The sequence below is a fragment of the Topomyia yanbarensis genome, chromosome 3 (genome assembly GCF_030247195.1).
Source record: "Topomyia yanbarensis strain Yona2022 chromosome 3, ASM3024719v1, whole genome shotgun sequence".
NCBI classification, from domain to species: domain Eukaryota; kingdom Metazoa; phylum Arthropoda; class Insecta; order Diptera; family Culicidae; genus Topomyia; species Topomyia yanbarensis.
In genome coordinates, this window is record NC_080672.1 from 141,376,763 (window position 1) to 141,388,823 (window position 12,061).

A 12,061-nucleotide genomic window follows, 5' to 3' on the forward strand; every position below is an offset into this window, starting at 1 on the left:
AAATAAGACAACCCACAGAATAAACTTAAATTTAGGTACTGTTGAGCTGTGCGTCGCTTTCGCACTTATTGATGTTGTCGAAAACAAAACGAAAGATTCGACTCAGTCGAGGTCTTCCGTGCAGTAAGGTGCTTTTGAGTTGTTTGGGGTATACTCAAAATTAAGTAAATTCAACTTAAATTTAAGTAAATTAAACTCAAGGTTGAGTTATGATTTTTGCCGTAGTTAAATGGAAACTGCCTTCAACACGGTTTACCTAATTTTACCTTCCTGCACGATACCACGAGGTTGAGTCAAAAGTACTCAATATTAGGTAGTTTTTCGGTGGCGTTCAGAGAGAATCCTACATTATCATGTTCATTTTTCACGTAGAGCCTAAATCAGGGGACTCCAAAAATTTAAATTTTAATTTCCATTTTTGCATCAACTTTGCACCCCTTCGCAGAAATTTTTGTTTAACAAACTTCGTAGACACGTATGCGTATTGTTATAGAATAGGGTGTTATGTGCCTTATAGTTATGAAATGTGAATGTAAGATTAATATTTCTTGTAAATACACACATTAGGTTTATGTGCCAGCAAATAGTGTCTATCTGCCTCCGCTAATTGCAAAAATCTATGTGTAAAATCAATAGGCATGAAGTTTACATTTTTTGAGTGTACGGTTCATGTACGTACACGTCACATGACACAAATACTATATCACTAAGGGCCGATTTCTACACCCTCGCTTAACGCTTAAGCCAGATTAAAACGTACTGGTGAACCTAGTTAAAACGTTAAGCGAGGGTGAAAAAATCGGTCCTAGGTGGTGGAAAACTATAAACTATGATGGCAAAAGTAAATAAGATTGTTTACAACCAAGAAACTGCATTAGTGTTTGTGAGACCGGCCGACAAGAACTCAATGTAAGACTAGTTTTTTGTAGGGTTTTGACGTCTTACACGCAACGCAAAACACGTTGAACGAAAAGAGATTATAACTACTAGAGGAAGCAAAGCGCTACTGTCTCCATGTATTCACGGCCTGAAACATGTGGTTTCCCTCTAGCATATTGTATTACATTCACATTTCATAACTACAGCGCAAATTCGTTAGTTGGGTGTTCGCTAGTTGGGTTGTTCGTTAGTTGGGTGTTCGCTAGTTGGGGCATGCCCCAACTAAAAGACACTCTTATGTCAAAACTGAAAGTTAAAAACTGATTGACGTTTGAATGTCATTGATTTCAAGGGGTTCATTGGTTGATTTCTGTGGCGATCCAGAAAAATCATACTTTGAAATTCAATGGAATTTTATTTTTTGAATTCATATTTCGGAATGACTTTAGTGAAATAAATGTGTTAAATATTTCGCTTCCATTCAACATCAATTAGTTTGAAGGTCATCTCTGATGTATTCAATCACATTATCCAATCTTTTTTAGTTAGTAACAAAGTAGTACGTTTGTGCTTTATCGGCTTTTTCCCGACGGTGTATCCATTTCCTGTTTTATGTGAAGGAATTTATCAAAAAATAATTGATGGCAAAAAGAACACTAATGACATACTTTGTCACAAAAAAAAACAACTTTAAACTGGAAGGAAACAGTCAACTTTTGTGAATTGTAAAATATTTTTGTTTATTTTTTATGAAAGAAAACAAAAAATCAGCGTTTCCCTTGGGTAATTTTTGTCAGCTGTCAGTTGCCCCAATTAACGGATACGATTCGCTAGTTGGGGCGCAGTCGTGACCCAACTAACGAATTTGCGCTGTATAAGGCGCATAAAATCCAATTCTATAACAATACGCACATATAATTTATGTGTGCGCATACAAAGTTTATACAGTTGACACATAGAAGGTATGCGTACGCGCGATAATATTAGCATTTCTTCTTCATATGGATTTTAAGTGGTTTGAAGCAAATAGAATTAACGTTTGGATTTTTATCAGTGTTTGTAAGAGCGAGATGATAAATTTTCAGTATTAACAGCGACATGCGACCTCTAGTAGTTATAATCTCTTATTTGTATCTCCTAGGTCGGGTTTGAACTTCTAACCAGCGATACCAGGTATACTTGTCAAATGTCTTCACATTTTACCGACCAGGATTCTGTATCGTTTTTTTTTATTTTGAGCCAGAATTCTGCTAGAAATAAGCTAAAACCTCCAAAAAAATGTTTTCAAAATGAAAAAAAAACCGTCTTAACAGCATTGTAAAAATGTCTTCAAAATGAGGGTGGTCTTCACATCTGGCATCGTCACTTCCAAGCGTGGCCAATCTCATATTTTTTGACAGCAGTTGATGTTAGCACCTATCTCAGCTAAAACCACAATACAAGAGCTTTTGTCAAAACTTTATTTTCTCTTTTGTTAATTACTCGATCACTTTATAAGCATTCACGCAGTAAAGTTCAGCCGTAAATGAACTGGAATTCTGGCTGGTTCCAGTTCGTATTCCGGCTCCAGTGACACAACCGATTCTAACTAGAATCGGTTGTGTTACAGGAGCCGGAATTTGAACTAGAACCAGCCAGAATACCGGTTCATTTCCGGCTGAGCTTAACTGGGCAATGAGTGGATAGACCGAATATGTGCAAAGCATAGAATTCACAGCAGAAGAGACGAGCAGCAAATAGAAAAGCCTAGAGCTTTTTTTATTACATCATATCTAGCAGAAACGTCAAACGGAGAAAATCGCGTGCAAAAATTTCCATGCAACTTTTAAATTTATTTAACAATTAAAGCACACAGAAGGCTATTAATTCTGCTATCATCTCTGCATTTACTCATTGCAGGATTATACTTGTTTTTCGCAAAGATAATAGGGAGATAATTGATAACTATTATTTAATTACATTTTGTCGATCACTTTTGCTATTATGCTCTTTTGCATATGTGGTCTTGGCAACACCGTTTGTAGATGGCACCCCACACTAGCAGGGTGGGTTGCTGGCGAGTTACGGCGGGTTGCCTAGAACAACGTTTCAATAGCCTACCGCTCGCCAGCATGTATTTTAACACGCCTAGCCACCATTTCGTTTACTGGGACATTTTACTGTGACGTTTTGAGAGACGGGCTTGTAGTTGTGATATATTTCATATGCTGTATTGCAACCGAGAGTGTAGATATGAGGTTTGGCATTGGAAAAAGATGCTAACTACAGTCGACTTGGAAATACATCACAACGCAAAACATCACATCTACAAAATATCAGCAAAACTTTGGTATTCTAATTGTGACATTTTGACTTAAGGTTAAATTAACATATAAAGAGTTATTATTTTTCTCTATTATTTGTGGACGATGAAGAGTCAATAGATTTGTTCCAGTACACGGAAGTCACTCCGGAGTAAACAGGAGCAAAAACTACTTGCTCCTTTTCACTCCAGTTTGCTACCAGAAGATGAAAAAAGAGAAGAAGAGAGTACAGGCACAGAGAACAGACATCCAAGATCGAACAAATATATTTAAAAAACGCGTGTAAACATTTGAATTAATATACGAAAAATACTAGCGCCACCACACCAACCTATCCCAACTATCCGTTAAATCGATTCCGGAACCGGTTCGAAATCCTGGATGGATTCAGCATGGAATCTAGCTCAAAGAAAACAACCGATTCCGACTCTATCGGTTGACACATTTGAGCTGGAATTCATGCTGGAAGTCCGAATCGGTCCCGGACTAGTTTGACTGGGCAGAGGAATAACCGCTGTCAATTCTGTCGAACTCAGCTACAAAAAACATGACGACAGTAGCGCACCTGGTTTAGATATCCAAACTACCTTCGAAACCGTTAGAGATTTTACACAAGTTGAATGCTGAAGATGGACGTCTGTTCTCTGTGGTACAGGAACGGTTTTCTCCGGAGTACTTCCAGTTTCTCCTGGTACTGGAACAAACCTAATGCTTATCTTTTAATTGGCATAATAAACTGTTTGTTTACATTTGTTAGATATGACGTTTTGAATAAACGGTATAGAAGTATGCCATCAATGATTAAATAAAGTTCTGCGTGTACCATGTCGTTATTTTCAGTGTAGTCGATATTTAGAAAGACAATCTGGCCACCCTGGACGTTCGATAAGCCAGCATCAGTTTTGCTGGCAATCAAAACAAAATCGAACAAAAACATTGACCAGAACCCAGAAGATGACATCGTAACGTTTTTTTTCCTATTTAAAGACAAGCTCAATCGAATCCGTCGATAAAAATGTCTCGTAAGTCCGTCGTTCTGAGCATTCAGCCGATGTACGTACTAGAAGAATCATTCTATCCGGATACCTGGCAGGATGATTCACGCATGGGAGTCCTACTGGCAGAATTTCGTGTTCGATCCGTCAACCCGGAAAACTACGATTCCAAAATGAAATTCTGGAAAGAGATGATCCGCAATTACTGTAATCATAAAGGGTCAGCCCTGGTGTCGATTATCGAACTAAAACAAGTGTTCAAAAGAAAAGGAACTAGTCCATACTGCCTGCAGGTTGTTTTCGACGATATGATTCGAGAAAAACAGCTTCTATCTAGCGAACAATTTCGCAAGGAATCTCAAGAAAGTTGGACTGGTTGGGCTGTTGATGTGTTTATTAGAAAACCGGTAGGCTGGGGCTTTGGTGTGGTGAAAGATAAACTTATTGGCAGTTCCCAGGATGAGAACGCCGAGTTTGTGTGTCTTGAAGTTGTTATGGTAAGAATAAAATTATATTTACGTTAAATTTTCTAAAATGCCCTTTTTCTAAGAAACAAGCGGACGTACTAGAGAAATTTCTGCAGGAGCAGAACAAACACAACATACTGATTTCAATGGAGGATTTTACGGATCTGACCAAAAACTCTGGAATGAGCATTGACGGTATTAATCTGGTTCTGCATCATATGGTACGGCAGCAGCGCGTTTATATAGATAGATCTGCGAGTGAGACACGGGAGGAAAACAAGTGGTTACTTAAGTTTGCTGTTCCAGGAGCGAAAGCTCAGCCGATAACCGACATCGAAAGATCAATTTACAATCTTGAACAAACCGAACAGGATTTACTGAAGATAGTAGACAAACTGGATCAGGATATCGCTGACTCTGTGGAACTGGTGAAAGGAAATATCCGTGAGGGTAAAAAACAGCTCGCTAAGTCAAATCTCAAAAAGAAACATTTACTCGAAAAGAATCTAGAGAAGAAAATGAATGTACTGGAAAATGTTCAAACCATGCTTTCTAGGATTCATGATTCGCAGAGTGATCGCAATGTGATTGAGGCATACAAACTTGGTTCTAATGCTTTAAAGAATGCATTTGCTAGCTCTGGTATTACCCTGGATAGTGTGGACGATACATTGGCAGAAATGAAAGAGGTTTGATTTTTTTTAATTGATGGATGATGATGGATAAAATATAATATTTTACCACTTTCAGATTATGGATCAGCAGGATGAAATGCAAACGATGATTGGTTCCACTCAAACTGCAGATGTCGATGAACTGGAACTAGAAAAGGAACTATCAGATCTAATTGACATGAAACTGGCTGAGAGCAATATTCAACCATCACCGATTTCGCTTGAATCACCGGTACCTAAAGCACCTGCTGCAGTCTCCGGCGGACAATCGACATTAGCACAGCTAAACGACTTTGATAAGGAGATTGAGAAACGGTTGGCTGCATTGAGAATGGAATCTCCATCGCCTCCGTTTGATACTTCCATGGTCAACACGGTATCGAAAAGCGACAAAACTAACGTAACGTCTGTTAACACTTGATCGGTGGTATGAGCGGTTGTTGCAAATCGATAGGTATCTATATATCCTTCAAATGCATGAAACTCATTTTTCATTGGTATTCGTTTTTCGGTATGGATACATTTACATCTTTTTGAATTTTACCTCACAGAATTCGGTATGTTACCAAACGGCAACAGTACACATTTAAGGGATATACTTTATATCTACGAACTCTCGTTGATCTTTTTATTTTTAATAGCCAGTGTAGTGGAATCTAATGAGATTAAAAATTATATGAGCCCAAAAGCGACCAGAGATCCGAAGTAACTTAGTCGGTAAGACACTGTCTGGTACATTATTCCGAGGGGTCACACAAACCTTAACATTTTAATTTGGAATCTAATAAAGATACAATACAAAAAACCTGTTTTAATCCACCTAGAGGTGCAATTGTGCCTTTCTTATTTCTCCAAACTATGATTTAATAGCTGGTTCGTACAATATAACATTATGGAAATGCCTTTCATTCTTATTACACTTGGTAAGTATATATAAGAGCACGTTTTTGCATTCATCGCGGTATCGGTTTGAATCGGAGTTTTCTATGTGATCGCACTCCACACCCGTAACTCCGGAGCCGGAAGTCGGATGGAGATGGAATTTAATATCAGTTTCTGGGGACGAAACACCTTTCATTTGAGACTAAGTTGATCAAATCGGTCTAGCCATTTTCGAGGAACCAATATAACCGTTATTCTGAATTTGGATACTTCAGGATCCGTCGATGGTGGCCAGTGTGGCCAAAGAGACTTTGAATGACTGTTGGGGACCTAGATCTACAAATTCAACAGTTGTGTTTACATTTTGGAAAAAAATTCACCTTTTTACATTCATCGCAGAATTCGTTAGAATCGGGATTTGCTGCGTGATCGTACGTATCACCCTGTAATTCAGGAACCAGAACTCGGATCCACACAAAATTCAACAGCAGCTGATGGACATTTCATTTAAAATTAAGTTTGTCAAAATCGGTTCAGAAAATTCCGAGAAACCGATGTGGACAAATCAACAAATTTTGTTTCGTAACCATACTCTTCAACTGGTAATCCGGAACAAGATGTCGGTTGAAAATGAAATTGAATAGCAACCTATGGGAATATTATACCTTTCATTTCAATCTTAGTTTGTAAAAATCGGTTCAACCATCTCCGAAAAACCGATGTGGACATTTTGTTAACAAATCCGCACATACACACATACATACATATATACATACATACATACATACATACATACATACACACATACATACACACAGATATTTTGCGATCTCGGCGAATTGAGTCGAATGTTATATGAGACTCGGCCCTCCGGGCCTCGGTTAGAAAGTCGGTTTTTGGAGCAATTGCATAACCTTTCTATATAAGAAAGGCAAAAGAATAATATTTAATTAGCTTAATAAGCATGAGTTCAATGTTATCTTCATGTGATTTTAATTTGGAAAGGTTGGTGGAATGGGTTTGAACAGTGGAGGATGCGTCAGAAATCCTTCATCTTATTTCGGTATACGGGGTGGATGAAGGAAATGCGGGCGTGAGGGTGGTCCAAGAGGAGGGGAGTGATGAAGGAGGGAGGTTTAAGGGCAAGGCGGGGGGGGGGGGAGGGAGGGGCGGCGACGCAATACTCAACTGCATATTTTGCCTTCCATTTGAGACTTGGTTTGAGAATTTCGGTTCAGTCATCACCGAAGAACCGATGTGACTTTAATTGTGGAATATGCCCGGAATTCCGGACTACCGGAATCGTCGATAGTGGACAATATATTCAAAGAATGTTTGATTGGCAATCAGTGATCTAAATCTGCGATTAGAAGTAATTTGGTGACCATTTCAATAGTTTTTGGTCTCTGAGGTATTACGATTGTACCGATTTATATGGGAAATTCCAGTGTATCCTTACTAACACCCCTGTAACTCCGAAAGCAAGAGTCAGAACCGAATGAAATTCAGCAGCAGTCAATGGCATTACTGTATCTTTCATTTGAAATCAAGTTTGTAAAAATCGGTAGAGAATTCGTTGTGGAATGGGTGTGATATTAGCTTAGGAACTTGGCGGGTTCCCCGGGGGCGTCATGAACCGTCATAGGTGGCCAATGTGGTCAAAGCTGCTTTGATTGATCATTAGTGATCCAGACCCGCAAACTAGAGTAATGTTACATCAATTTTAATATGTTTTACATCATTTGAACATCATGGTGGTACCAGTTTATATGGGAATTTGCTGTGTGACCGCACTCTTCAACCCGTAACTCCGGAACCGGAAGTCGGATCAACTAAAAATTCAATAACAGCTTATGGGAGCGTTATACCTTTCAGATGAAACTAAGTTTGCGAAAATTGGTTCAGCCATCTCTGAGAAAATTGTGTGAGTTTAAATGACACACACACATACACACACAGACATTGGCCGATCTCGACGAACTGAATCGAATGGTGTATGACACTCGGCCCTCCGGGCCTCGGTTAAAAAGTCTATTTTTACAGTGATTGCATAGCCTTTCTTTATATCAGAAAGGCAAAACGTGAGGCTCATTTTGTTTTATTGTCTACAGCATCTAAAATTACACCAACCAAATTATTAAAACATCATAGTCTTTAGTCTTCAGCAATTTATCAGCCTTATTCTGCATTAGGACTAATTAATTTTTCAAACGATGGTTCGATCGAATTCGACTCTCGTTTGGGTTTGCTGATATTTGAAAACGCGACCCTTCGTAATGCGGTGCGGAAAAGGCAGAGTATCTGCAAAGGATCGTAACAGAAAAAGTGATTTTTAAAACGTAATTATATTTCTCGACTTTTTTTATAAAGGGCCAATAAACAAAATTAGGGATTTTCGTTTTATTTCATATTCAGGATCTCTATTCGAAATATCCTGTACAAACCCAAATGCCATAAAAAATAATTGAAAAACATATCACTGAGTAAACGGCCAATATTAGTTTAGTGTGCGATAATACATTGGACATTTAGTTGAGGAAACGGCCAATAAATATTTTTGTTTTGTTTTGGTTTTTTGGCCTTTACTTTTTTTCTTTTGAAATGACAAACATAATCAAACATCATTTCTAATAATCAAGTGACGAAAAATAATAAGTTTAGCAAAAGGCCAATAAATAATTTGACGTTTCAGCATAGGGTCAAAAGTAAATGGCCAAAAACCTACACGATTGAAGTAAATAAATTTTTTGATCGAAATCTATCAAGTTTAATATCCAGTAAACAATGTATGCTTATCAAATGCATAAAAAACCATTAAAAGGTGTAAATTGCTTCAATACCTTGATTGATAAGCAAATTAGGACAAATCAGTAGAACTAGAACTTTTCTCAATTCTGTTTGTCTAATATAATATAATACTTCAATAAAATGCGCGTGCATTTTAAATGTGTTCAAAATACGTTCTAAAACATAAAAACATACATAATAACCAACAGCCAAAATACATTTTAAGTTGGCAAAGGGCCAAAAGTAAACGGCCAATGTGCTATACAGTGAAAGTAAAGGGCCAACCATCTTTTTTGAGCAAAAATACGCACAAACCAAGTAAAATATCCAGAAATTATCGCACGTTATCAAAGTATTCACTAAACTACAACAAATGTGTGCATTGTTTTGACAAAATTCGTTTTCGTTATCAAATAGCCCATTTTACTCGACACAGTCATTTTTTTATTAACCATTTTCAAAAAAGGCGTGATTTGTACTTGTATGTTTATTTTTGACGTATTTGCTAGGGGAACGACACTCCTCGATTTGTTGATGAAATGAACATAAAATTTATATTTCTGAACGGATTGATAAAGATTTACATTAGTTAGTTCGAAATTGATTCGAATTTTCAACATTGCCAAAAAAAGTTTCAAATGGCCGAAGATGGTTTGAAATGTGTCATGAAAAACAAAATGAAATGCTCGAAATTCACGTTTTGACAGCTTCAGTGCTCGATGAAACCAAAACAAAACATTTCCAGCAGCATAACTGCATGACCAAATCAAAACAAAAACATAAATTTTGTTGCCAGAATTATTGAAAGATTCAAACATTGAGTATACAGAGTTGCCAGTTCCATCAAAATCGTCGAAATTCGAGCAAAATTTGCTTGAGATTTGATAGATTTTTTGTAATTTTTGCGATTTTTCTTAACAATGCTCGATTTGTTAGAAAATTGTCAAAATTTTCTAAAATTACCGGAAAAAGTACGAATTTATGTAAAACTGAACGGAATAAAACAATCATTCTGAAGTGACGTTCCCCTCGGTGATGCTAAACTTTTCGAGGTGTTGCAATATTCAATATTGGTGTTGCAATACTTACCCAGTCAACAAATTTTCTGGCAGAGACTGTTCTGCTAGATTTCTGTAAGTCTTGGTTTGGCAGCCCTGTCAGATTTCTGTGCGCATCATGTCAGGTTAGTTGAACTAGGGCGAACTCGGTTTCGAACTCGCGTTTCTGGCAAATTTTTACAGGAACCGAGCAAAACCCTGGCATAACTTGGAAATAAATCGTGCAAAGATCGTGGCTTCGGTCAGAAACGTTTGTTGCATTTGAGCAAATTCTTTGCCAAAATTCTCGCGCAAAAATACTGGCAGAAACGCAGCCAGAATCTATTTTGCTTTGCTCAATTTTTGCTAACTTTCTGCTTGCCACGGTGGTTGGGTAGTTAAGCGATTCCAAAATTTTGACGGGTAGTGTATATCACGCAGACAATTGGTCGGTGTTAATTCAGACCGGACTAAGTCACAAAACATCAAAAAATGAGCTAATAACAGCACTGGATAAAGAATATCGTCAGCTACATTCAACTTTTGTCAGATTTGAAATATGTAACAATAAACAAGAATTATAGAAAAAAATAATTTCCAATCATAATGCAAAGGATGCTGTGATTCAAACTTTAAACTCGTTTTGCGACGGAATCAATTCAAAATAGCGAAAGAATTGAAAATATACCCTGTTAGCTCCATCTGCCCACTTTTGAAAAAAACATCTAGCAATATATATCCCCTGTTGGTCAGGTATCGGACGGTCATGAATTGACAGTTCATGGATTTATTCACCCCTTCACTACCTGTTGAGCGAAAATCGGAAATTATTTGTTACTATTTTTGGTGCCCATTTAATTTATTGTTTAGTGTGCCTTTTTGATTCCTAACTCGATTCCTTGGCATCCTCCTAAGTTTTTCCTTGGTTCAAGACCAATAGTCGCTCGAACACTTCATATAAAAATCAATTCAAATTACATTTTTGTAGCCTTGCGGAATTGAAAAGGTTAAATCTTAAAAATGGCAGTTTCGCAATCTTGTCGCTATCTTGTTCTTTCGCCATTTTTGCTAATTTCCAGTGATAACAACAATATTTTGTCACTTATGTGGTTTTTGTTTGAGGCGAAACTGAGTTAGTTCCTTACCCCAACTGCTGTTAAAATGTATGAACTGACAGCGGTTGGGGTTAGAACCTGACTCAGTTTCAGGTTCAAGCGAAATCGCCATTAGTCCGGTCTGACTTAACATATGTTACATATGTTGAGGTCGGCCTAAAAATCGAAATTTTTTTGTTCTTCTATCGCAAAGTTCAGGTTCAAATTTTCATATAGATTGGAGCAGTAGACGCAAACTTATAGCGTTTTTCATCTTGCTCCCTTATGGAGGTGTGGCTTATACTTGAAACTTTAAACGCGATTATCTCGAAATCATATTTTCCAAAAATGTCTTCGCGGTGACTGCGATTGCCGAAAAAGTTTTCAACCGATCTCAAAACTTTTTTTGGCTTATTCGTAATTAAACTTCCGTGTCCATAAACGATTCCATTTTTCGTCAAAATTTTCATATTAATGTTATGAATTCTTTAATAATTTTTTTCAGGTAAAAATAGTCATTTTTTTGAAAAAAATGTACCGGTTTCCAACAAGAAAATTTTTTTGTAATCGATCGATCGTTCAAGGACAACAGGTACCTATACTAATTAATTTTTTTTAGATTGATGGTTTCAGTTGAGCTGTTGGACTGGAATCGTAGTCACAGCAACCGTTAAAAAACGAGTTTTGCGTAACAACAGTTGACAAATTGACTCAATAGATCGTTAACAAAAAATGGTAAAAAACCTGTTTTAATCCACCTAGCGGTGCAATTGTGCCTTTCTCAATCATGAACACGAGAGTTTTTTAGTTGCTTATATTTATTAAAAGCTTTCAAATGTATACATTACAATTTTATTATACATGACTTGACAACTATATACAAGAAAAGAAATCATTATTCGAGTTCCAAAGTTTTGCAAAAGAAAAACAGCCACGCTAATAT

At 37.1% G+C, this 12,061-nt stretch overlaps 1 protein-coding gene across 2 annotated transcripts; it reads left to right on the plus strand.

Moving 5' to 3' along the window:
* The first annotated feature begins 4,061 nt into the window (after window positions 1-4,061).
* Window positions 4,062-6,137, plus strand: LOC131690567 (charged multivesicular body protein 7). 2 transcript variants are annotated; one of them, XM_058976454.1, is made up of 4 exons: window positions 4,062-4,674; window positions 4,728-5,333; window positions 5,395-5,772; window positions 5,870-6,137. In XM_058976454.1, exons 1-3 carry the CDS (start codon window positions 4,198-4,200, stop codon window positions 5,737-5,739), a joined length of 1,428 nt encoding a protein of 475 aa, XP_058832437.1. In that variant the 5' UTR covers window positions 4,062-4,197; the 3' UTR covers window positions 5,740-5,772; window positions 5,870-6,137. The 2 variants fall into 2 exon arrangements, with proteins under 2 accessions (XP_058832437.1, XP_058832436.1); XM_058976453.1 differs by having other exon boundaries at window positions 5,395-6,137.
* The last annotated feature ends 5,924 nt before the right edge of the window (window positions 6,138-12,061 follow it).